This window comes from Salmo trutta, chromosome 13 (genome assembly GCF_901001165.1).
Source record: "Salmo trutta chromosome 13, fSalTru1.1, whole genome shotgun sequence".
NCBI lineage: Eukaryota > Metazoa > Chordata > Actinopteri > Salmoniformes > Salmonidae > Salmo > Salmo trutta.
In genome coordinates this window covers 10,867,006-10,894,779 of record NC_042969.1, presented here as the reverse complement: position 1 = coordinate 10,894,779, position 27,774 = coordinate 10,867,006, and the positions used below count along the sequence as shown (strand labels likewise).

General features: G+C 42.7%; 1 protein-coding gene across 1 annotated transcript; it reads right to left on the bottom strand.

Annotated features, from left to right (window-relative positions):
- Positions 1-504: 504 nt before the first annotated feature.
- LOC115205166 (WD40 repeat-containing protein SMU1) lies at positions 505-25,876 on the bottom strand. Its single transcript, XM_029770869.1, has 12 exons — positions 25,744-25,876; positions 25,090-25,300; positions 24,797-24,949; positions 21,498-21,608; positions 21,192-21,320; positions 20,842-20,961; positions 20,586-20,702; positions 5,276-5,403; positions 5,045-5,171; positions 3,453-3,620; positions 3,170-3,322; positions 505-1,199 (listed from the first exon to the last, which is right to left on the bottom strand). Exons 1-12 carry the CDS (start codon positions 25,767-25,769, stop codon positions 1,101-1,103), a joined length of 1,542 nt encoding a protein of 513 aa, XP_029626729.1. The 5' UTR covers positions 25,770-25,876; the 3' UTR covers positions 505-1,100.
- Positions 25,877-27,774: the final 1,898 nt, after the last annotated feature.

Here is a 27,774-nt window from a genome sequence, read left to right as displayed (position 1 = left end):
CAGTGACAACTGTGTGGAGTTTGATATGAGTTTATTATAGACACTGTCCTGGAATTTCCTATAATCTTCTATGAAGAACACCTGACCTTGTGAGCTTCAGAGCAAAACGTTACTTTTAAATAGTTTGTAGCTCAACCATTAAATGCGAATCCAATGGTACAATCCATAAATCTGTAGCTCCAACTGAATGTTTAAAAGGGGTTAGAAGTCCAAATGGCACCTGTGTCGCGGTGGGACTCATTTGAATTAACATATCTGCCGTAAAAGTGGAATGATAAACATTGCGAAACTTTCTATAAATAAAATACTGGGGGCCAACACAAAATTGCATAAAGATTGTTCAGCCTTCCTCTTGGTCAACAAGCCAAACCAGCTCGTCAGGCTGCAGTCATTTAGCAGACGTTCTTATCCAGAGAGGCTTACAGTAGTGAGTGCATACATCTTATACTGTAAATCTGACTGTCAAGGCTCAATAAGAGGGCTACTCAAAGAAAATACTTTCACTTTTTTCCTGGACAAATATATTTTTTATTGGCCCAGACAAGAGATGGTACATGTCAACCACTGACACGTAATCAATACATAACAGCAATCCATGCGTTTCACATTTCTGAACACACGTCAACACACATGGAAAGGAATACCATCGCATTCGGGGATTCAAAAATCAATAAGGAGACAAATAACAGCCCTTTTTATTTCTTGCTGTGCAGTAAAACAAAGCAATGGCTGACACGAGGCAAAATATTGAACCAGGCATTCTTGGGAAAAAACGCAATTAAAAAATATATTTACATTAATCATTTTTTAAAATATATATAAAAAAAGTTTTTCTAATACCCATCCCTGCACTCCCAATACCCCAGTGTTTTCCCTAGCTAGACCTTGCCTTAGGCGTGGCGCAGGAGCCCCGAAACAGCAACACGGACTGCCAATTGATGTCAATTGGGGCCAAAGCATTTTGGCCTGAACAACAGAGCTAGATGGGAGACATTACCCGGCCCGCCTAAAGCAATGGTAGGGAAAACACTGCACAGTCCTATGGGCAGAGCAGCTGGCATGCCGATGGGAGGGGCTTGTGGAGTTAAGCAGGGCTATGCTCAGGGTTTCCAGAGCTTGAGTAGGCCATCCTCGCTGTACGTGGAGATGAGGTTCTGGTGGGGGTGGTGGGCGATGCCAATCACATCCTTCTCATGGACCTAGGGTAGGGGAGACAAGATATCATGATGAGTTTCTAATACAACCTTTAGACTATAGTCAATCCTGGCTCTTACATTAATCTAACTAGGGCGACAGGTAGCCTAGTGGTTAAAGCATTGGGCCAGTAACCGAAAGGTCGCTGGTTCGAATACCCGAGCGAAAAGGAGAAAAATCTGCTGCTGTGCCCTTGAGCAAGGCACTTAACCCCAGGGGCACCATACTACTATGGTTGACCCTGTAAAAACAACACATTTCACTCCACTTATCCGGTGTGACAGTACCAGTCAAGGGTTTTTCTTTATTTTTATTATTTTCTACATTGTAGAATAATAGTGAAGACTTCAAAACTATGGAATCATGTAGTAACCAAAAGTGCTACACAAATCAAAATATATATTAGATTTGAGATTCTTCAAAGTAGCCACCCTTTGTCTTGACAGCTTTGCATTCTCTCAATGGAATGAGTAGGTGTCCAAACTTTTGACAGGTACTGCATATTTTTTTCCCAAAATAAATGTTGAATTACATGCATTGTCCCTGACCCTGTCTGACTAAATTACATTTACACACAAATTATTTCAAGTAAATAGGCAACTCTTATTTTTATAATTTGGGAAATTACAGTTTTAACCAGGCTTGAGGTAAATGTTAACGATTGCAATGCAATTTCCCCCACCTGCAAAATCAAAATGTGTTAATCTGTACAGTTTTTGGGTGTCTGGATATATAGCAGTAATATTCTCTCCGGAGCATAAAAAACTACCATAGGCCTATTTCCTGTGGGATCATGGCGCTTGTTCTCTCTTTAAAAAACAATGTTTTGATAGGCCTACCATGAAGCCATGTTATCTATAATATTAAAAAGTGTAGACCTGTAGGTTAGGACTGGTCCTGCATGTCCGATGTGCATCCAAACTGGGAATGTAATTTCCACCACTCCCGTGTGGGCGGACTAATCTACCAGCTCACGTTTGTTGCCCATGTTGAGGCCTAGTGCTCGTTTCACTCATTATGCGCCTTGTTTTATTTGAAAGGGTTAGTTTATGAGTTGGGGGAAAAAAACAGGGCAGTGGGCCTGGATCTGCCGCTGAAGGTTTTACACACAGGGATTTAGGGTGCTATATGCACAGCAGCTGAGTTGACAGTAGCCAACCATGGATACCGTGGATTGCTGCCTGTTGCATATTAAGGGTGCGTTCGTGAATTCACTCTGGCTATCTACTCCGATTTCAGATAACTCTAGTTCTGAGTGTACCAGAGCGTAGAATAACTTATGAATTTAAGAACACTCAACACCCGTTGAATATGGCCGGTGTCACTAAACGTTGGCAAAAAAAAGCGTCATTAAATTGCCAGCAGTACATTTAGTCAACAACGCTCTGGATAACATGAAAACAGCCAACCCAGCTCTGCTAGGGCGAGTAAAATGGTCAGAGTGAGGTGTTCTCTCATTTGTGTCTGGAAGTAGCTAGCAAGTTAGCTTGGGTGCTTGACTGCCGTTGTGAGGTCAGAACGCTCGGATCAACCCTACCCCTCGGCCTGAGCGTCCAGTGTGCGCTCTGAACGCTCCGAATTTACAAAAAACTGACAATGGGACAAATCTCTGAATTTACAAAACGCCCAGATCGCACTCTGGCACTCCAGATTGAATTAATGAACACACCCTAATATAACTATTGTGATGCATAGTTGCCATGGTAATTTAGAATTACCCATCAGTGAGCATTATAGGCAATGTAGTCATTCTACAGATACATTGGCCTACAAATGCTTGCATCATTTCCATTGTGAGAGCATGGTAAATAAGCAAACAATACAAAACACAGCAGAATATTATGTGGCCAGTAAGAGAGCTACCCGCTTCTTCTGAGCCTGAAATGAAGACAAATCGGTGCAATATTGTAGGAGGAGATCCTCCCGCAGTTAAGGCATACCGTATTAAAATATAGATGATTTGGAATTAACATACTGTCAGGGTTCTCTCCAGCTTGCCAGTGACCGTGCTGAAGCAGTAGAGCACAAAGTCCTCTCCTACACAGTAGATCCACTCGCCACGGGGAGACAGCGTGCAGCAGACAAAGTCTCCTCCCTCCCTCTTACCAGAGCTAAAACTCCTCACAATCTGGAGGACAGAGGGAACAAGGTCATACATGTCATGTCTATCATTTTCAAATATTCAAAATGAATACTTCATACTCATTCAGTTATAAGTGGGTTTATGACGACCGTAAGGGGTCAAGTTGAGTCCTGACCTGGCCCTGCATGTTCATGATGACTACGGTGTTGGAGCGGTTGCACACCACAAAGTGCTCTGGGTTCTTGGGCAGCAGGATGACGTTGTTGACTGTGATGTCGGTGCCGGCCGAGGTGCCAAGGGACTTGAAGGTGTTGGTGCATTCTGTGGTTTTCATGTTCCACACCTGACAGAGATTCACAGACAAAAGTTAACAATCAAAAGCCTAGAACATTTATTATGCTATAAATGCAGGTATACTGGTCATACTATGAACTAGACAATCTGGTATAGGGTGGAGACAAGTCAATATACACGTGTGTGTGTGTGTGTGTGTGTGTGTGTGTATGTATGCATGCACACACACACACACAGTCGCCATTTCAGCCACACCCGTTGCTGACAGGTGTATAAAAATCGAGCACACAGCCATGCTATCTCCACAGACAAACATTAGCAGTAGATTGAAAGTCACTGAGCTCTTCAGTAAGGCCAAAATGACAGTCATAGAATGCCACCTTTCCAACTAGCCAGTTCATCAAATTTCTGCCCCGGTCAACTGTAAGTGCTGTTATTGTGAAGTGGAAACGTCTAGGAGCAACAACGGCTCAGCCGCGAATTGTTAGGCCACAAGTTCACAGAACGGGACCGCAGAGTGCTGAAGCGCATAAAAATTGTCTGTACTCGGTTGCAACACTCACTACTAAGTTCCAAACTGCCTCTCGAAGCAACGTCAGCACAATAACTTTGTCAGGAGCTTCATGAAATGGGTTTCCATGGACGAGCAGCCGCACACAAGCTTAAGATCACCATGCGCAATGCCAAGTGCCGGCTGGAGTGGTGTAAAGCTTGCCGCCTTTGGACTCTGGAGCAGTGGAAACACGTTCTCTGGAGTGATGAAACACACTTCACCATCTGGTAGTCCGATGGACGAATCTGGGTTTGGCGGATGCCAGGAGAACGCTACCGGCCCGAAAGCATAGTGCCAACTGTAAAGTTTGGTGGAAGAGGAATAATGGTCTGGGGCTGTTCTTCATGGGGTCGGGCTAGGCCCCTTAGTTCCAGTGAATGGAAATCTTAATGCTACAGCTTTCAATGATATTCTAGGCGATTTTGTGCTTCCTACTTTGTAGCAACAGTTTGGGGAAGGCCTTTTCCTGTTTCAGCATGTCAATGCCCCCTTGCACAAAGCGAGGTCCATACAGAAATTGTTTGTCGAGATCGGTGTGGAAAAACTTGACTGGCCTGCACAGAGCCCTGACCTCAAACCCATCGAACACCTTTGGGATGATTTGGAACGTCGACTGCGAGCCAGGCCGAATCGCCCAACATCAGTGCCCGACCTCACTAATGCTCGTGGCTGAATGGAAGCAAGTCCCCGCAGCAATGTTCCAACATCTAGTGGAAAGCTTTCCCAGAAGAGTGGAGGCTGTTATAGCGGCAAAAGGGGGACCAACTCCATATTAATACCCATGATTTTGGAATGAGATGTTCGACCAGCATGTAGTGTAGGTGGAGGCAAGTCAAAATATATGATGAAAATACCTTTTTTACTTGTACATTATGGAACTGTTGGCTTCTAGCAGCCTTTTGCAGCGTTGGGGTTCATACCTTTACAGTGCCGTCAGAGGAAGCGCTGATGATATGGTGTCCGTCAGGTGTGAATGTTGCTTCATTAACAAACGAAGAGTGTCCTCGGAACTCTTTCAGCGACTTGCCCGACTTCAGCCCGTGAACCCTGTGGAACGCAGAAACATAACAGTTATGGTTCATTGGTGAGAAAAAGAGAAAGTTAGAAAAGAGAAAGCATGAGAGAAAAATAGTTTCTTTTTGGAAGGTTACCTAATGGTCTGGTCGAAGGAGGCGCTGAGCAGCTGGCTGCTGTCCTTGCAGAAACTGAGGCAGGTGACACCTTTACTGTGGGCACGCTCAAAGCGCCGCAAGCACTGGCCACTCTGGATCTTCCATACCTGTCAGAGGAGAGACACGAGGTAGGGAAGATGGTTGAGTGGATACTCACACTCAATGCAAGAGTTTGAACATCAAAAGTTGATGGAAAAGTGACACTCCTATAGACCTTTTTAAGGAGGCGTGGAAGTGAACCCTGGAACCCCCAAAGAACTTCCAGTGCGTCTGTAAACAGCCGGTCCATCACAGCTGTGAACAGCTAGGCTAGCCAGCTTAGTCTAGTTCTTTTCTCAAGGTCAAATTAGCATTTCGACCATAGTATTCAAGGGTGGGATGGTCCTTACGATCAGGAACAAATCTATTTTGCAATTTAAAAGATTTCCCAAAGAAGCATCGCTGCGTTGCCTGCATGGATAGTAAAGTTAGCAGCAGGTGTCGGTGCCAGCATGATGTGTAACACACAGATAATTGGTTTACGGCATCTATTTTAGCTAATGTTAGCTACATATTAGCATAGACAGCCACCCCCCAAAAATGTATGAAACGTTAGCTTGATCTGCTAAAAACAACGTTAGCTACCTAGCTAGCTAATAAACCGATTTCCAGAGAACTATGACGATGCAAAAACACAATTGCAACAATATCAAATGTAATATCACTTGAGAATATTGAAGCAAGTCCCAGTCTAATTTTGATGTTTCCTAACCTCAGATACAGAGACCTGTGAAAGCTGTTAACCCAGTCTGCAGATGAAGTTCTGGAGACTGAAGGGTATATGTCCAATGGTTTAAATATGATATTGGTTTACTTTTGTAGTCCTAATTCTTGTAGGACTACAAAAATACTTTTAAAAAATATTACATAGATTTAGAACATGCATGGCCAACCTTGCCCCTAGAGCTCTAGCTACTGGGTGTGCAGGTTTCTGTTCCAGCCCAGCCCAGACGTACTGCTTATTATTTGTACTAGACACTATTCAATCATCTCTTGTTTTGGAGTAAGATGGATGTCTAAACCCACTAGTCATTTACATAGGCTTTCTTTGTAGGATATGAAATCAAGTTTTGATTCTTTGAATTAAGCATAGTGCATCGTTTGGACATTGAACATTCCCTGTTTTATTTGGTTGTCACTCACTCCAATTTTGTCTGATGATATTGCACAGATTTGCAGCTGATGTCCATGATCATTGGTGTGGGTGTAACAATCCCTGTATGGCTGACCTAGGATGCAACCACTGTCTACAGCAACACTTCATACACCCAAAGCAGCGTTCGTTATCCTACCAAAACCATGATCTTGGTTGGGCTAGGATAACAGTACTTCAGGTCTCTGGGTGGGTGACATCACCACACGATGGCTACTAGGGCTTTGTCTCAATTTGTCTTTCCTTGACTACTCACAGTCTATTGCAACTGTATTGGAGAAGGTACAAGGTCCCTCCCCCTCTGAATTTCTTCTCCAACGGGCTTTCAGAAAGTGATGAGAGGAATCGAGGAAGGATGAATTGAGAAAGCACCCGTCAGTCCTCCTGCAATTTTGCTACACTCACTCTCCTCCAGTGGTTGGTATGCTAGCTTCAAGTGTCATTTGATTAAGGTTTGCGTCCCGGGATGTAACTCTCACATTAAATGGATACTGTGCTGCCCATGTAAAAGTGACCCTCTTCACTGTGGTCCAGGGTATTTGTCTTGCCTCCACTATCCGTGCTCTAACCTTTCGGTTCCATAGCTTACAGTGAATGTGAGATTATTTTTGGAAAGCATGCCTCATGCAGACATATGATCGGATTAGTATTGGCTTCGTGGGACACCAGATTTGACTTCTACAGCTAGTGTACATGCCGTCATGAAATGGATTAGTGCCAACCCTACCCTTGTAATGAAGGTAGTCCTTCAGGATGACACGCACAGGAGCGAGACGATATTAGCAAATATCACCATCATGAAGGTGTTCAGAAAGGAGAGAAAGGTTCATTTGACTTAATTAGAAAATATATTTGTTTGCTTCATGTTATGTATGATCCTGGTGTAATCATATGCAGTTCAACATTATAACCACAAGGTGTCAGCTCTAGCATTTGTATACTGAACAAAAATCTAAAACGCAACATGTAAAGTGTTGGTCCCATGTTTCATGAGCTAAAATAAAATACACTAGAAATGTACCATATGCACAAATTTGTTTATATCCCTGTTAGTGAGCATTTCTCCTTTGCCAAGATAATCCATCCACCTGACAGGTGTGGCATATCAAGAAGCTGATTAAACAGCATGATCATTACACACCTTGTGCTGGGGACAATAAAAGGCCACTAAAATGTGCAGTTGTCACAAAACAATGCCATAGATACCTCAAGTTGAGGGAGTGTGCAATTCGCATGCTGAACGCAGGAATGTCCACCAGAGCTGTTGCCAGAGAATTTAATGTTCATTTCTCTACCATAAGCTGCCTCCAACATTGTTTTAGAGAATTTGGCAGCACGTCTAACCTGCCTCAACCGCAGACCACGTGTAACCACGCCAGCCCAGGACCATCCTGCTTCACCTACGGGATCGCCTGACCAGCCACCCGGACAGCTGATGAAACGGTAGGTTTGCACAGCCAAAGAAATCAGGGAAGCACATCTGCGTGCTCGACGTCCTCACCACGGTCTTGACCTGACTGCAGATCGGCGTCGTACCCGACTTCAGTGGGAAAATGCTCCCCTTCCGATAGCCACTGGAGAAGTGTGCACTTCAAGGATGAATCCCGGGTTCAACTGTACCGGGCAGATAGCATCGTGTGGGCGAGCGGTTTGCTGATGTCAACATTGTGAACACTGCCCCATGGTGGAGGTGGGGTTATGGCAGGGCTCGACATTAAAGCTTGTCCGCTTACCCAGGGTAAGTAGATTATACATTAAAATTGCCCCCCCCAAAAAATCTCCCCAAAAATCACAATATCAAACAATTAGGCTACTCCAACCAGAATTGTATCAAAGTGTCCTTCGTATGTGATGTGTTACGCACTTACCTCCCAATCTCTGCAGAGTGCATTGGAGTATAATTTTTGCAGGCCTATATTGACAGGCGCAAACTGTCTTTATAATCACACGGTCGAGAGATGCGCTTTAAAAAAAAATAATCTAAGTGAGCCTAACTGTGTGCACAAATGTTGATATTCATTGCTAGTTAATTAGTTTTCCCAGTTATAGCTCACTTTTGGTGAGCAATGAAAATCCTGGAAAAGTCATGGTGTGTGCATCACCTGCATGTTTGCCAGTGAGCAGTTGCCAGAAGAGAGAGCGAGACACATTGCGCAGCAGGTAAAATAATGATATAGTCTACAACTTGATAACCATCCAAACTACACAATATGTATTGAGTTGGCTAACTCGCTAGTCAACTATTTAGCATGTATTAATTTCATTGTCATGTCTGACGTACTAAAATAACTTTCCACCGGCACTCGTGTCGGCTATAACCGCAAATGTCCAACCCGCTGTTGATACTGGTGTGCAGTTGATGAAACCAATGCTCCATACCACGGTTCTGAAACAGTCTCTCAAGCACTCAAAATTGGCAAGGATTCTTCTCAATTCAACACTGGCAATGTAATAATAACATTTAAGGCCACAACGGCAAGAGATATAATACATGGTATCAGAGACCAGCAGTCTTCCATTGTCAATACCAGCAATAATAATGAAGATTATTTAGTGAAAATGGTTCCTTGCATCATAACACCATTTACAGTCACCTTTATGGTCCATGGTGTTACGGACCATAAATGACTTGAGCTTTCGGACAAGTAAAAAAAATCTTTCCTACTTGTCGAAGGTCAAGTGGCTAAAAAACTGAATGCCAAGCCTTGGGTTATGGTATGGGCAGGCATAAGTTACAGACAATGAACACAATTGCATTTTATGCACAGATACCATGATGAGATCCTGAGGGCCAATGTCGTGCCATTCATCCGCAGCCATCACCTCATGTTTCAGCATGATAATGCAAGGATCGGTAATTTATGGAAGCTGAAAATGTCCCAGTTCTTCCATGGCTCACAGACATATCACCCATTGTACTTAGACATATCACCCATTGAGCACGTTTGGGAGGATCAACATGTACGACAGTGTTCCAGTTCTCGCCAATATCCAGCAACTTTGCACAGCCATTGAAGAGTGGGACATTTCCACAGGCCACAATACAGTCATATAAGGACATATAAGGACACTAGGGACACTAGGGTTTCCGGTCACAACTTGCAGACTTGTTTACGCTGCTGTGCGTTTTTGTTGCCGTTTTTACTTTGCTACCTGACGGTTTTTACTTTTTAATTACCGTATATTTTTACTTTTTCCCTCACTCAACTTTTTCTTCATTCAACTTTCCTACCCCGGAGGTTTTATCTGGACATGGTTCGTCAGGACTTCAAACAGCCGAAGCTAAGTAACATTAACATGATGCCTTCTAATTGCAGTCGCTGTACTCATAATATACAGGAGAACGATCGCCTTACGGCAAGGATAGCTGTGCTGCAAGCCCAGCTTCAGACGCAATCGTTAGGCAAGGGTAATTTCAGTGTAGGAAAGGATGAAACAGCGTCTGTGCCACCAGCAAGTACAGATAGTAACGTTAGTATAAACCCCCTCGCACGGTCCCCGCAGCCGGACATCTTTCTCATGGCTTCTGGAGGGAAACGCTGTAGGAATGCTCAACCGGTGTCGCTTATTCAGCCGACAGAAACTTTCAACCGGTTCTCCCCGTTAAGCGAGTCGGAGTCGGAGGCCGAGACTTCTCTGGTCTCTGCTCCTCCCGTTGTGGGGTCTGAGACGCCGACGGCTCCCACCATTAGCTCTGACAAATTGAAAACCCTAGTCATTGGCGACTCCATTACCCGCAGTATTAGACTTAAAACGAATAATCCAGCGATCATACACTGTTTACCAGGGGGCAGGGCTACCGACGTTAAGGCTAATCTAAAGACGGTGCTGGCTAAAGCTAAAACTGGCGAGTGTAGAGAGTATAGAGATATTGTTATCCACGTCGGCACCAACGATGTTAGGATGAAACAGTCAGAGGTCACCAAGCGCAACATAGCTTCAGCATGTAAATCAGCTAGAAAGATGTGTCGGCATCGATTAATTGTCTCTGGCCCCCTCCCAGTTAGGGGGAGTGATGAGCTCTACAGCACAGTCTCACAACTCAATCGCTGGATGAAAACTGTTTTCTGCCCCTCCCAAAAGATAGAATTTGTAGATAACTGGCCCTCTTTCTGGGATTCACCCACAAACAGGACCAAGCCTGGCCTGCTGAGGAGTGACGGACTCCATCCTAGCTGGAGGGGTGCTCTCATCTTATCTACGAACATAGACAGGGCTCTAACTCCTCTAGCTCCACAATGAAATAGGGTGCAGGCCAGGCAACAGGCTGTTAGCCAGCCTGCCAGCTTAGTGGAGTCTGCCACTAGCACAGTTAGCGTAGTCAGCTCAGCTTTCCCCATTGAGACCGTGTCTGTGCCTCGATCTAGGTTGGGCAAAATTAAAAATGGCGGTGTTCGCTTCAGTAATCTTACTAGTATAAAGACCTCCTCCATTCCTGCCATTATTGAAAGAGATTGTGATACTTCACATCTCAAAATTGGGTTACTTAATGTTAGATCCCTCACTTCCAAGGCAGTTATAGTCAATGAACTAATCACTGATCATAATCTTGATGTGATTGGCCTGACTGAAACATGGCTTAAGCCTGATGAATTTGCTGTGTTAAATGAGGCCTCACCCCCTGGTTACACTAGTGACCATACCCCCCGTGCATCCGGCAAAGGCGGAGGTGTTGCTAACATTTACGATAGCAAATTTCAATTAACAAAAAAAAAAACAATGACGTTTTCGTCTTTTGAGCTTCTAGTCATGAAATCTATGCAGCCTACTCAATCACTTTTTATAGCTACTGTTTACAGGCCTCCTGGGCCATATGCAGTGTTCCTTACTGAGTTCCCTGAATTCCTATCGGATCTTGTAGTCATAGCAGATAATATTCTAATTTTTGGTGACTTTAACATTCACATGGAAAAGTCCACAGACCCACTCCAAAAGGCTTTCGGAGCCATCATCGACTCAGTGGGTTTTGTCCAACATGTCTCTGGACCTACTCACTGCCACAGTCATACTCTGGACCTAGTTTTGTCCCATGGAATAAATGTTGTGGATCTTAATGTTTTTCCTCATAATCCTGGATTATCGGACCACCATTTTATTGTGTTTACAATTGCAACAAATAATCTGCTCAGACCCCAACCACGGAAGATTAAAAGTCGTGCTATAAATTCTCAGACAACCCAAAGATTCCTTGATGCCCTTCCAGACTCCCTCTGCCTACCCAAGGACGTCAGAGGACAAGAATCAGTTAACCACCTAACCAAGGAACTCAATTTAACCTTGCGCAATACCCTAGATGCAGTTGCACCCCTAAAAATTAAAAACATCTGTCATAAGAAACTAGCTCCCTGGTATACAGAAAATACACGAGCTCTGAAGCAAGCTTCCAGAAAATTGGAACGGAAATGGCGCCACACTAAACTGGAAGTCTTCCGACTAGCTTGGAAAGACAGTACCGTGCAGTATCGAAGAGCCGTCACTGCTGCACGATCATCCTATTTTTCCAACTTAATTGAGGAAAATAAGAACAATCCGAAATTTCTTTTTGACACTGTCGCAAAGCTAACTAAAAAGCAGCATTCGCAAATGGAGGATGGCTTTCACTTCAGCAGTAATAAATTTATGAACTTCTTTGAGGAAAAGATCATGATCATTAGAAAGCAAATTACGGACTCCTCTTTAAATCTGGGTATTCCTCCAGGGCTCCATTGTTTTGAGTCTGCACAACTCTGCCAGGACCTAGGATCAAGGGAGATACTAAAGTGTTTTAGTACTATATCTCTTGACATAATGATGAAAATAATCATGGCCTCCAAACCCTCAAGCTGCGTACTGGACCCTATTCCAACTAAACTACTGAAAGAGCTGCTTCCTGTGCTTGGCCCTCCTATGTTGAACATAATAAACGGCTCTCTATCCACCGGATGTGTACCAAGCTCACTAAAAGTGGCAGTAATAAAGCCTCTCTTGAAAAAGCCGAATCTTGACCCAGAAATTATAAAAAACTATCGGCCTATATCGAATCTTCCATTCCTCTCAAAAATTTTAGAAAAAGTTGTTGCGCAGCAACTCACTGCCTTCCTGAAGACAAACAATGTATACGAAACGCTTCAGTCTGGTTTTAGACCCCATCATAGCACTGAGACTGCACTTGTGAAGGTGGTAAATGACCTTTTAATGACGTCAGACCGAGGCTCTGCATCTGTCCTCATGCTCCTAGATCTTAGTGCCGCTTTTGATACCATCGATCACCACATTCTTTTGGAGAGATTGGAAACCCAAATTGGTCTACATGGACAAGTTCTGGCCTGGTTTAGATCTTATCTGTCGGAAAGATATCAGTTTGTCTCTGTGAATGGTTCGTCCTCTGACAAATCAATTGTAAATTTCGGTGTTCCTCAAGGTTCCGTTCTAGGACCACTATTGTTTTCACTATATATTTTACCTCTTGGGGATGTCATTCGAAAACATAATGTTAAATTTCACTGCTATGCGGACGACACACAGCTGTACATTTCAATGAAACATGGTGAAGCCCCAAAATTGCCCTCGCTAGAAGCCTGTGTTTCAGACATAAGGAAGTGGATGGCTGCAAATTTTCTACTTTTAAACTCGGACAAAACAGAGATGCTTGTCCTAGGTCCCAAGAAACAAAGAGATCTTCTGTTGAATCTGACAATTAATCTGGATGGTTGTACAGTCGTCTCAAATAAAACTGTGAAGGACCTCGGCGTTACTCTGGACCCTGATCTCTCTTTTGAAGAACATATCAAGACTGCTTCAAGGACAGCTTTTTTCCATCTACGTAACATTGCAAAAATCAGAAACTTTCTGTCCAAAAATGACGCAGAAAAATTAATCCATGCTTTTGTTACTTCTAGGCTCGACTACTGCAATGCTCTACTTTCCGGCTACCCGGATAAAGCACTAAACAAACTTCAGTTAGTGCTAAATACGGCTGCTAGAATCCTGACTAGAACCAAAAAATTTGATCATATTACTCCAGTGCTAGCCTCCCTACACTGGCTTCCTGTTAAGGCAAGGGCTGATTTCAAGGTTTTACTGCTAACCTACAAAGCATTACATGGGCTTGCTCCTACCTATCTTTCCGATTTGGTCCTGCCGTACATACCTACACGTACGCTACGGTCACAAGACGCAGGCCTCCTAATTGTCCCTAGAATTTCTAAGCAAACGGCTGGAGGTAGGGCTTTCTCCTATAGAGCTCCATTTTTATGGAATGGTCTGCCTACCCATGTGAGAGACGCAGACTCAGTCTCAACCTTTAAGTCTTTACTGAAGACTTATCTCTTCAGTAGGTCCTATGATTAAGTATAGTCTGGCCCAGGAGTGTGAAGGTGAACGGAAAGGCTGGAGCAACGAACCGCCCTTGCTGTCTCTGCCTTGTCGGTTCCCCTCTTCCCACTGGGATTCTCTGCCTCTAACCCTTTTACAGGGGCTGAGTCACTGACTTACTGGTGTTCTTCCATGCCGTCCATGGGAGGGGTGCGTCACTTGAGTAGGTTGAGCCACTGACGTGGTCTTCCTGTCTGGGTTGGGGCCCCCCCCTTGGGTTGTGCCGTGGCGGAGATCTTTGTGGGCTATACTCGGCCTTGTCTTCGGACGGTAAGTTGGTGGTTGTAGATATCCCTCTAGTGGTGTGGGGGCTGTGCTTTGGCAGAGTGGGTGGGGTTATATCCTGCCTGTTTGGCCCTGTCCGGGGGTATCATCGGATGGGGCCACAGTGTCTTCTGATCCCTCCCGTCTCAGCCTCCAGTATTTATGCTGCAGTAGTTTATGTGTCGGGGGGCTAGGGTCAGTCTGTTACATCCGGAGTATTCTCTTGTCTTATCCGGTGTCCTGTGTGAATGTAAATATGCTCTCTCTAATTCCCTCTTTCTCTCTTTCTTTCTTTCTCTCGGAGGACCTGAGCCCTAGGACCATGCCTCAGGACTACCTGGCATGATGACTCCTTGCTGTCCCCAGTCCACCTGGCCATGCTGCTGCTCCAGTTTCAACTGTTCTGCCTGCGGCTACGGAACCCTGACCTGTTCATCGGACGTGCTTGTTGCACCCTCGACAATTACTATGATTATTATTATTTGACCATGCTGGTCATTTACGAACATTTTAACATCTTGACCATGTTCTGTTATAATATCCACCCGGCACAGCCAGAAGAGGACTGGCCACCCCTCATAGCCTGGTTCCTCTCTAGGTTTCTTCCTAGGTTTTTGGCCTTTCTCAGGAGTTTTTCCTAGGGAGTTTTTCCCAGCCACCGTGCTTCTTTCACATGCATTGCTTGCTGTTTGGGGTTTTAGGCTGGGTTTCTGTACAGCACTTTGAGATTTCAGCTGATGTACGAAGGGCTATATAAATAAATTTGATTTGATTTGATTTGAATACACAACTCTATGCAAGTAACCTGTTTAAATTGGGTACGTTTTTTATCCGGCCGTGAAAATGCTGCCCCCTAGCCCTTAACACTTTTTTTTGGTTACATGTTTCCAAATGTGTATTCATAGTTTTGATGTCTTCACTATTATTCTACAATGTAGAAAAAAGTAAAAAATAAAGAAAAACCCTGGAATGAGTAGGTGTGTCAAGAAATACAAACTTGTAATTTTTGTGCCAGCTAGCCAACAAACTAGTTAGCTAGCCTTTATGACGCGCTGCATCACCGGATGTTTACTGGGGTGCCTGTTGGTTGCGCATGGATATACACTGAGTGTATAAAACATTAAGAACACCTTCCTAATATTGAGCCCCCCCGCCACAACTTTGCCCGAAGAAAAACCTCAATTCGTCAGGGAATGGACTCTACAAGGTGTTGAATGCATTCCACAGGGATGCTGGCCCAAGTTGACTTCAATGCGTGGACCATTCTTGACACACAGGAAACTGTTGAGCATGTAAAACCCAGCAGCATTCCAGTTCTTGAGACAAACCGGTGTACCTGGAAACCTATTCCACACCCCGTTTAAAAAGGCACTCAAATATTTTGTCTTGCCCATTCACCCTCAATGGCACACATATAGTACCAATCAATAGTTGACACACCTACTCATTCCAGGGTTTTTCTTTATTTTTTACTTTTTTCTACATTGTAGAATAATAGTGAAGACATCAAAACTATGAATACACATTTGGAAACATGTAACCAAAAAAAAGTGTTAAGGGCTAGGGGGCAGCATTTTCACGGCCGGATAAAAAAACGTACCCAATTTAAACAGGTTACTACTCTGTCCCAGAAACTAGAATATGCATATTATTAGTAGATTTGGATAGAAAACACTCTGAAGTTTCTAAAACTGTTTGAATGGTGTCTGAGTATAACAGAACATATATGGCAGGCAAAAACCTAAGAAAGATCCAAGCAGGAAGTGGGAAGTCTGGTGCTTGTAGTCCTTTCAAGTGATTGCCTTGACTGTATACAGTGACTTAGGGTTCATTTTGCACTTCCTAAAGCTTCCACTAGATGTTAGCAGTCTTTAGAACGGTGTTTGAAGATTCTATGGTGAATTTGAAGGGAATACCAGCTGTGGTAAACTGGTGTCCCATTATAAGGCATGGGCTCAAGTCACGCGCAATGACTTGGAGCGAGCTGAGTTCATATTCACTCCTAAAGAGAACGGATAGGTCCGGTTGGAATTTTATTCAAGATATATGATAAAAGCAACCTAAAGATTGATTCTATACATCGTTTGGCATGTTTCTACAAACTGTAGTATAACTTTTTTGACTTTTCGTCTGGACTAAGTAAGCATGCGCGTTGTGGATTTGGATAGTAAACCTAACGCGCGAACAAAATGGATTATTTGGAAATAAATATGAACCTTATCGAACATTTATTGTGGAACTGGGAAATCCTGGGAGTGCCTTCTGATGAAGATAATCAAATGTAAGTGAATATTTATAATGTAATTTCTTAGTTTTATTGACTCCAAGATGGCGGGTTTCTGTTTGCTAGTTGTTAGTGTCATCTGGGCTGTACTCAGATTATTGCAAATTGTGCTTTCCCCGTGAACCTTTTTTGAAATCGGACAAAGCGATTACATTTAGGAGAAGTGTATCTATAATTCTGTGCATAACACTATTTATTTATTTTATTTTATTTCACCTTTATTTAACCAGGTAGGCAAGTTGAGAAGAACTTCTATATTGATCAATGTTTACAATGAGAATTTACGTACTGTGTGCTCATTGTGCTGATTCACCGGAAGGTTTGGAGGGAAAATATTTGTCAACATTACGCGCCAATGTAAAATGCTGTTTTTGGATATAAATGAACATTATCGAGCAAAACATACATGTATTGTGTAACATAATGTCCTAGGAGTGTCATCTGATGAAGATCGTCAAAGGTTAGTGCTTCATTTAGCTATGTTTTGGGTTTTTGTGATGCATCTAGTTGCTTGGAAAATGGCTGTGGTGTTTCTTGTGAAGTTTATGTCCTAACAATCTAATTTTATGCTTTCGCCGTAAAGCCTTTTTGAAATCGGACAATGTGGTTAGATTAACGAGAAGTATATCTTTAAAATGGTGTAAAATAGTTTATTGTTTGAGAAAATGGAATAATGAGATTTAAGCTGTTTTAAATTTGGCGCTTTGATTTTCCACTGGCTGTTGTCAAACTCAATCCCGTTAACGGGATGAGAACGGGAAGGGGTCCCATAGAGGTTAAACATAAAATATATTTGAGATTCTTCAAAGTAGCCACTCTTTGCCTTGATGACAGCTTTGCACACTCTAGGCACTCTCTCAACCAGCTTCACCTGGAATGCTTTTCCGACAGTCTTGGAGTTCCCACTCCAATATATGTTGATTTGTTTAACACTTTGGTTACTACATGATTTCATATGTGTTATTTCATAGTTTTGATGTCTTCCCTATTACAATGTAGAAAATAGTAAAATTAAGAAAGTTGGTTTGGTCCCAAATAATCCATCGTTATATCCAAACAGCGACGTTTTGTTCGTGAGTTCTAGAATGCTTCTTCGCGGTCCCGCGCATGGCGCATTGGCGTGTCAAAAATGTCTAACTATTCCATTACCGTACTTCGAAGCATGTCAACCGCTGTTTAAAACCAATTTTTATGCCATTCAACTCGTAGATTAGTGATAATATTCCGACCGGGAGTATGCATTGAGCCTAAACAGCCGAATAAAATTTCTCCTCAGAAGCGACTCATGCACGCGCATCATTCAAAGGTCCTCGGAGCATCCACTTACAAAAGGCGATAATCTGTTTCAACCTGAGGCTCCCTCGTAAACCTTCAGTTATTTCGCGGGCTCTGAGAGCCTATTGGAGCCCTGGGAATTGTCACGTTACAGCTAAGATCCTTACTTTTCAATAAAAAGATGCAAGACGCACGACTCCTTGTCAGACAGGGTACTTCCTGCTTGAAACCTTGTCAGGTTTTTGCCTGCCATAGGAGTTCTGTTATACTCACAGACACCATTCAAACAGTTTTAGAAAATTCAGAGTGTTTTCTATCCAAACCTGAACAATAATATGCATATTCTAGCTTCTGAGTTGGTGTAGGAGGCAGTTAAAAATGGGAACATATTTTTTCCAAAATTCTCAATACTGCCCCCTACCCCAAACAGGTTAATCTGTCTCCTCCCCTTCATCTACACTGTTTGAAGTGGATTTAACAAGTGACATCAATAAGGGATCATAGCTGGATTCACCTGGTCAGTCTATGTCAAGGAAAGGGCAGATGTTCTTAATGTTTTATTCAGCCAGTGTAGATCGTGTTATTGTTTTGAAAGTTGAAAGGCTCTTTAGTGTCAGTACATTAGTACTGAGCGATTAGTGCTTTTTGAGGTCAGAGCTTTTTGAGGTCAGTTCGGTTTCAGTTCGATTATTTAAAAAATCAACACGGTTTTCGAATTTCTATCATTATATATGCACAATGCATTATGTTAGTTGAATGCTGTAACACAGAAAAAATATATTAAATGAAAGTCCCATGATGGTAGGGATTGCCCATTACTGCTGATAACTTATTAATCATAATTTATTCACATTACTTTAATAAAATGTTTCATTTGATTACTTTATTGTTTAATTACAAATCATCATCTCATCTCTTTAGAGATGCTGCCTATGCTGTCTGACAAAATCACAATTTTAGTAGTTCTTCAAGGTAGGGATGCACAATATATCGGAGAACATATCGGAATCGGACGATATTAGTTAAAAATGACAACATCGGTATCGGCCCGATGTCTAGCTTGACGCCGATGTTAAAAAACGATGTCAAAGCTACCGTGCATACCTATAAAACATAGGTACTGGACGTAATCGCGCAACGTAAAATTTTGGGCTACACGTGCAACTGAGCATTCCTAACCTAGCCCACAATGTCTGCTGTGTGGATCGAGCAATCAACAAGTCGAGCAGTCATTTGAAAGGGTAAGAACATTTCAGCGAGACAACTCAAAAGGCAAAATCCATTAAAGCCAAGATAATGGAATTCATTGCCCTTGACAATCAACCGTTCTCTGTCGTGGGCGATGTTGGCTGTCGCCGACTGGTCGAGCACCGGTGCACACTACCAAGTGAGCTATTTTTCAGATGTTGCCCTACCGGAGTTACACAGTAATAGTGTCACTGCTATTAGGTTCATGACATAGATACTATGGAACACCATTTGGGTCTTTGCGTGTCAAAAAAATATACAGTAGCACTGCCAAAGCTGTACAAAAAAAGTCTACAAACAAGCAAACACCAGCAACGAACGATGTGTTTACAATACCGCATTAGTAATAAACCATAATTTGTTCAACCGCAACTTCTGAGGTAGCTAACTTTACCTTGGTACCTAGCTAGCACCAATAAAACCAGCCTGAAAACAATGACCAGTATAAACTGCAATCATTTTCATTATTCTTAACAATGATTAAGGAATCCTTGTGAGTAAGTATTAGCTAGGTTGCCACTTGTTGTTCGCCTATTGAAATTGTACTTCAGTTCATGAAAATAAATAGCTAGCCAGCTACTTAACCCTGTAGCCCAAAGCTAACGTTATAAGCAGCCAGCTAGCTTCATCTGGCTAGTGAGGCACCGTACAGGGTTGTGAAGCTAGCCACAATAAGGATTAGGCACATGTGGAATTTGCGGTTTGCCTTCAAAATAAAAGTGTGCCATTGACATTGATGCAAATTAATATAAATAGTAGAATTATGCCATACTTTTATTTTGAAGGCTAACCGCAAAGTCCACAATTGTGGCTAGCTTCACAAAAATGGGTCGGACTACAATTAATCAATTAAGAACCGTCTTATAAATTAGGGTTATTTCAGATGACACCTAGGTATATAGTTAGCTAGCTAATGGGGACATACGTAAATGCCAACAAAATAACTTTTGGTCAGTGGTGTGTGTGTGTAACCTTTATTTAACTAGACAATTCAGTTAAGAACAAATTCTTATTTACAATGACGGCCCGGACGACTGGGCCAATTGTGCGCCGCCCTATGGGATTCCCAATTCCGGCCAGATGTGATACAGCCTGGATTCGAACCAGGGACTGTAGTGACGCCTCTTGCACTGAGATGCAGTGCCTTACACACGTGGACGCAGCGGTCTGTGTTTTAACTATTTAACTGTACTAAAACGGCCGCAAAAATTTTAAATATTGGTTATCGGTATGTTTTATTTTGGCAAGGAATGTCATATCGCATCACTACTAAGTAAATAAGCCATACTTTTATAACTGCTGAATACCAACCATCAACCACTTAGATCATACATTTTCAGTCTCCGTGTTTGCTCTTCGCAGTCCGGACAAGTTTAAGTAGGGGCGCAGTCGATTATAGTTATTGTAGTCGATTATAGTTATTGTAGTTAATTACCACATTTCCAGCGCTAAACTATGTAGAATATTGGTCTGTTGGAAACGACAACTCCCTACTACATTGCACACTTCAGGAGTGATCCGATTTAGCGCTACAGAAACCGCACATCGAACTCACAGAAAAAACCTGAACTAAATGGAATTCAAATAATTGAACTGACGTCGGGTCAATTAGATGTTTAAAAACGGAAAAATAACCAAGACTTCAGTTAATCGTTTAGCACTATAGTACATACCTTTATTTTGCCGTCCTGGGCCCCTGTGGCCAGCATCTCTGTGTCTCTGCTGAAGCACATACATAGCACTGCATCGTCCATCATCATGAAGTTATCCTGTGCCTGGTACTTCAGATCCTATCACACAAACATTTGATGAGGTCATTTTACAAAATGCTAGCAAGGGTATTTTCAAAACTCCATGAATTGAAATCTAGTGAGATTTCCCAAATTGCCACAAATCCGAGTATCATTTGGTGTTGGATCGCACACGTACCTTTCTGATTTTGCCCGTGGTGAAGTTCCAGACCTCGATGAAACCATCAACTGATCCCGTGACCAAGTACTGACCATCAGGAGAGAAGCGGGAACACTCCACGTGGGACTTCTGCCCAAACTAGTAAGAATAACACTGCATTATTATAACACCCAACCAGCACTCCTTGTTCTTGTTGTCACGCATTGTGTTTTTATGCATCATTTGATTAAATTATGCTTTGCATAACCAAACCAGTACCATTGAGATACAGGAATCTCTGTTGTAAGAAAGACATGGCCAAGAAGCAGCATCAAAACCATCCTCACTAATAAAATACACTGACAGTACCACATCTGGGCATACAGTACCTTTATGTGTCTGGTGAGCTGTGTGGGGAAGCGCTCCTCCTCCACGTCCTTCACGGCTGCCTTGCCCCTGAACAGGTCAATGGTCATACCCGGGGGCAGGAGACCCTGGTGCTGCTGCCATTTTAGGGACTGAGCGAGATGGTGATTAAAAGATGACGGTTAAAATACTAAAATCGGTGGTCTCAAAATGTTAGACATCAAGCTGCTGCAACAGAATATAAGCCTGGTCGTAGCTCACACTGTGTGTGCTGAACTAACGTGAAAAGACCCTATGGGTGCCCAGAGGTATAGGAACATGTCACCCACCTGTCCCAGCAGGGCCATGAGACGGGAGGGGGGCACCACGCTGACCTCCCCGGCCAGGGCCTGGGCGATGGCCACGCGCCTCTTTTCCTTACTGCTTCCGTCTGGGTAGGCCTGGGAGGACACAGAGGGAGGAGAGCATACAGACACTGAGCAATGACAAACAAGACTGCAGGAACTCGTAAGATACCATAAAAAACAGACCCAGGCCCAGTTTCCCGATAGCAACAGAACTTAAGCTTACAAGTGTTTTAACGATGCACCCTTCTTTCAAATGGCCGAAGATGTAACATGTGTTTCCCCCAAAAAAAGCACGCAGAGAAAATGTTCGCTAAGGCACCTGTCGATACTGATAGGATTGAAAGAAAGGCAGCGCTGTTCTCAGATCAGCTTTCTCCATTCAAAATCGTATTATATTTATTCCACAATACTGCGGACGGATCAGCTCCTAGAAAGATATCACCTATGGCAGAATTTTTAGGCGGCTTATTCTAATGCTTACCCAATAGGCAAATAATGCATTAAATCAAGATTTGGCACATTGTTGCACACGTTGTTACATTATTAAATACATTGGGGCAAAAATGACTGTAGTCTGCAATTAGCAAAATATAACTAAATGTACTGAACATAAATGATTTCAATATGATTGGAATATATAGGCCTATATAGCCTAAACTGTATTCATCTTTTAATACAGTCATCTGTTTTCATTTAATTAATATTTTTATCCATTGCTTGTTTGTAACAATTGCAAAAACATTAACAACTTTTTATTTATTTGTAGTCGACTTTGTTCTGAAGTTATCGGCGGTCACAGAGACAGATAAACAACTTGATTGTGTGTTTAGGGGAGATCTTCTGTATATAAAGTGACATGGAAAGGCAAAAAAGCATTTAACAACGCACTTCTACGAGTGGTCTGAGGCAGTCTGTAAATAACAACCGTTTTCAAGTGCAACTTTAGTAACAATGGTTTTGGGACACAACGATGCTCCTACACAGCAGCGACCCGTCATTCGGGGCAGGTGAGGCAGAGCACCACCTGTTTTGAGCACCACACTTAGGTAGAAGTGAGTAAGGCAGCTCCAGTGCTTTCTGTGGTGGGGCTAGCCAGCAGAAAATACAGAGCGGTGCTCCTGATTGGCTCAGTTTTCTGTCGTGATTGAATCAGTTTTCTGTCACTCATGGGACAGTACGTCATCCCCAATTCTAAGGTTAGAGCTCAAATTTTAACCCCTTGGGTTCTGCCAGAGTTATATTAGAAGTGTTCATCCAAGAAAGCCCAAGGTCATTGGTCACATATATAACGGGATTTGATGTCATTCTATCTACAGTAGCTTTGATTGGACTGATCACTTCAACATCTTACTTTCAAAGTCTTAGCTAGCAGTCATCATCATCAAGTCGACAATCTACTGGCAAATCCTTAATAATCCGTGTCTGAAGAGAAATAATGGAGAAATTATTGATAAAACGTATCGATGCTCATCGGCCATTGGACATAAACATTACACAACAAGTTTGAAATCTCAAATTGAACAATAAGTCGTTTGGAAGTAATCAGTGGCTAACTGCAAGCGTTGCAAAGAAACCAGTAATGTTAGCCTGCTATTCAATGGAGTGGCTGCGTTTTTTCCCCAAGTTCCCACCATAAATCCAGAGAATGCCAGACTTTGATGACAAAGTTTGCCAACAAAGGACCGCTGCGCCACCTTCACAAGGTGAGTCCAGAAATGTCTTGTATGCCGCTGCATAAATTGCGCCATATGCAAGGGAGATATGTATACTGTAGCTAAGAAAGTAATACTAAGTGTATCCAAGACACTGCATCTCAGTGCAAGAGGCGTCACTGCAGTACCTGGTTCGAATCCAGGCTGCATCACATCCGGACGTGATTGGGAGTCCCATAGGGCGGCACACAATTGGCCCAGCATCGTCCGGGTTTGGCCGTCATTGTAAATAAGAATTTGTTCTTAACTGACTTGCCTAGTTAAATAAAGGTAAAATAAAAAGTTGTGTAGTAAGCTGTTAGTAGCCCATGTGCCTCACCCTAATAATCTGGTCTATTTACACCAACGCGGTATTGTAAAGACATCGTTCGTGGCCCGGTGTGTGCTTGTTTGGCTACTTTTTTTTGTACAGCTTTGACAGTGCTACTGATAGTAGTTGTGGTGCTTGGCTTGCACGTGCAAATTCAGCACACACAACATTCTATAATAGAATTGTGTTATTTGACGTGTCAAATTAAAGGCTTATTTAAGGTGTCAAATAGTGTATCTTTTTTGACACGCAAATACCCAAACGGCGTTCAATGTGCCTCACCCTGATAATTTGGTCTTAATTTCACCTATTGTTCTAACTTGGTGGTGCACATCTAGCCTATAACCTGTTTTAGAGAAATGTAATCATTGAATATTGGTTGAGCTTTCTCTGTCTGTTTATATGGCCATTTATTTATCATACGGTTCTGACGTGTACAGGGAGTAAACTGTAAGAACGGCCCATGTTCTGAATTCTGTTGCTGTACATTTCAAAAAGTGCTGAACAAATAGTTAGTGACTATATACACACACACACGTTGTCGCTTGCTCATTAATGTCTTAATCAAAATTACGGATTGCCTCTTATCCGCTTGTCGTCTCCTTATGCCATAGTTTGTACATCTCAATTGTAAGTAGAAACCACATTTGTTTAAGCAAGTCTGCCATATGGGGCGGCAGGTAGCCTAGTGGTTAGAGCGTTGGACTAGTAACCGAAAGGTTGCAACATCGAATCCCCGAGCTGACAAGGTAAAAATCTGTCACTCTGCCCACTGTTCCTAGGCAGTCATTGAAAATAAGAATTGTTCTTAACTGACTTGCCTAGTTAAGTGAAGGTTAAAAAAATAAATATATATCAGCTATGTTTTTATGTGTAGTGGCTTTGCTGGCATGCATCCCACTTATTGTTTTTTGCCCCACCAAGATTTAGATGCTAAAATTGCCACTGCTCCTACAACGGTTCTAACAATGAACTTAGCCTTAAGATGCTTTTAGGAATCCGGGCTCAGGGTAATTTCTGAGTGACAATGGAAGAAATAGATACAAATGGCAAAGTCAAAACTCTATAGGACATTTCTTTATGCTTTATTTCTGGGGAACACAAGTGAAGTTAAGGTGATTTTTTGGAGTTCAATAAAAGGTTGTCCAAGCATGCAACTGATGCACAGATAACCAGACTCATGACAGAACCTGGAAAACAGTGCATACGGAGTTATATCTCCACTGTGTAGGGTGTAATGTTGGGAGGTGTCAACTCACCTCTCTGGGGTCAAAGTAGGAGCGAGCCAGCAGGTTCTCCAGGTGAATGTACCTCTCTGGTTGGGTCTGCTTCAGCATGATCATGGGGTCTGTTTGCCTTAGCAAAGACCTGGCTGCACCCAACTCTCTCAACTCAATGAGCTCCAACACCACCTGGGGGGAACAAACAAATATATTAACTCCATCTTACAGAAAACATTGACATATCAGTAGATTACTAGATGGTACATACAGTTCTGGTACATACATATTCTAAATGCAACACACCAACAAGATTCATGGCAACTTCTTACCTGCTCATACAAGTCTATCAAAGTCTTGTCAGGGAGCTTAAGTGACTGGATAGCTTGCAGCACAGTGTCCCAATGGCCACTGTTGATGTCTGCCACGAAACTCTCGATACTGTCCACAGTGTTCAAAGACACGGTGGTCTCTTCCTGAAGGGTGGTCAATGTTCGGTGCAGATTGTTCTCTTTCAGGTACTGCATTATCAGACGAATCACGCTGCAAAATCAAGGTAGACTCCATCAAGGTACGTCATGTTTTGATGCAAGACAAGCTCGGTCTATCTCGTTCGCTTGCAAACTAGCTAACGTTAGCTAGCTGGGCTGATTAACGATGTAGCTAGCTAGCTAGCTAGCTAGCCTATCATAACAGCTAAGTTAGCGAGTACACACTATATGGCTGCAAGACTATCATAACATAAACTACAAGACCACTAGTGGTTACAAAAACACAACACTTGCTAATGAAACATAGCTAGGTATCTAGTAGGCTGGTTAGCAAAGTCATGTTAGCTTAGCAAGCTGGAGACGGCTATAAGCTGCTTGCCGGTTGTGGTACTGGTAGGCCTCAACTGAGTTTAGACCTGCCACGTGAACCATAATAAAGAAACAAATCAAACAACCATTTACAGTTGTGCAAATATGAATATCTAGAATACTTACTCTGCTGATTCCACCTCCAAAGACATGATTAAATCACCAAAAAGTAGGTAGTTGTGAGGAGAGAACACAGAGCAAACGCAATGAACGAAGTCGTAGAAGTGGGCGGAGTTTCCACCAGATGTTTTAATGTTTTAATAAAATACAAAAACGTCCACAAGATGCAACATGCGCACAGCATTCCGGATAGTAGCTAAACGCCCGCTCAAGGTCTTATTCGGGATAAACAGTTTACATGCATGTGCCTTTGATATATCCGCTCACGAGTAGGCTATCCCTGTAACCATGAATAAACATAATTTTCCTAATTTAAATTAATATGGGTTAAATGGAATAGTAACTGAAATATGGACACTGATTGTAGGCCTATAACCTCTCACATGTCGAGTAATATGATATGAACTCCTGCAGGATTATGCATTTCTTGCAGTCAAATTATCAAATAAAATACAATTTATTGGTCACGTACAGTCGTGGTCAAAAGTTGATAATGACACAAATATTAATTTTCACAAAGTCTGCTGCCTCAGTTTGTATGATGGCAATTTGCGTATACTTTAGAATGTTTTGAAGAGTGATCAGATGAATTGCAATTCATTGCAAAGTCCCTCTTTGCCATGCAAATGAACTGAATCCCCCGAAAACCTTTCCACTGCATTTCAGCCTTGCCACAAAATGACCAGCTGACATCATGTCAGTGATTCTCTCGTTAACACAGGTGTGATGGTTGACGAGGACAAGGCTGGAGATCACTCTGTCATGCTGATTGAGTTCGAATAACAGACTGGAAGCTTCAAAAGGAGGGTGGTGCTTGGAATCATTGTTCTTCCTCTGTCAACAATGGTTCCCTGCAAGGAAACACGTGCCGTCATCATTGCTTTGCACAAAAAGGGCTTCACAGGCTAGGATATTGCTGTCAGTAAGGTTGCGCCTAAATCAACCATTTATCCGATCATCAAGAACTTCAAGGAGAGCGGTTCAATTGTTGTGAAGAAGGCTTCAGGGCACCCAAGAAAGTCCAGCAAGGGCCAGGGCCGTCTCCTAAAGTTGATTCTGCTGCGGGATCAGGGCACCACCAGTACAGAGCTTGCTCAGGAATGGCAGCAGGCAGGTGTAAGTGCATCTGCACGCACAGTGAGGCGAAGACTTTTGGAGGATGGGCTGGTGTCAAGAAGGTCAGCAAAGAAGCCACTTCTCTCTAGGAAAAACATCAGGGACAGACTGATATTCTGCAAAAGGTACAGGGATTGGAATGCTGAGGACTGGGAAAAAGTCATTTTCTCTGATGAATCCCCTTTCCGATTGTTTGGGGCATCCGGAAAAAAGCTTGTCCGGAGAAGACAAGGTGAGCGCTACCATCAGTCCTGTGTCATGCCAACAGTAAAGCATCCTGAGACCATTCATGTGTGGGGTTGCTTCTCAGCCAAGGGAGTGGGCTCACTCACAATTTTGCCTAAGAACACAGCCGTGAATAAGAATGGTACCAACACATCCTCCGAAAGCAACTTCTCCCAACCATCCAGGAACAGTTTGGTGACGAACAATGTCTTTTCCAGCATGATGGAGCACCTTACCATAAGGCAAAAGTGATAACTAAGTGATAATTGCAGCAATATCTACAGCAATATCTAACAAGTAATATCTAACAATTTCACAAAAATTGTTATTTGTGAAAATTAATATTGTGTCATTCTCAAAACTTTTGGCCACGACTGTACACGTGTTTAGCAGATGTTATCACGGGTGTAGCGAAATGCTTGTGCTTCCAGTTCTGACATTACAGCAATATCTAACAAGTAATATCTAACAATTTCACAACAAATACCTAATAGTATTGAGTATCAGCAAAATAAATTATTACGGAAATTATTATAGTGGATGAACTGCACAGGTAGCTTGCTTTTTTTAAGTGATTGGTTTGACAATCAGATAAAAACATCAAACTCGCATGATAAACGAAACTGAGTCTGCTCAGACTGTGAAAAACAACAGTAAACTGGATAAGATACATGCCACAGTATCCCGTCTAAAATC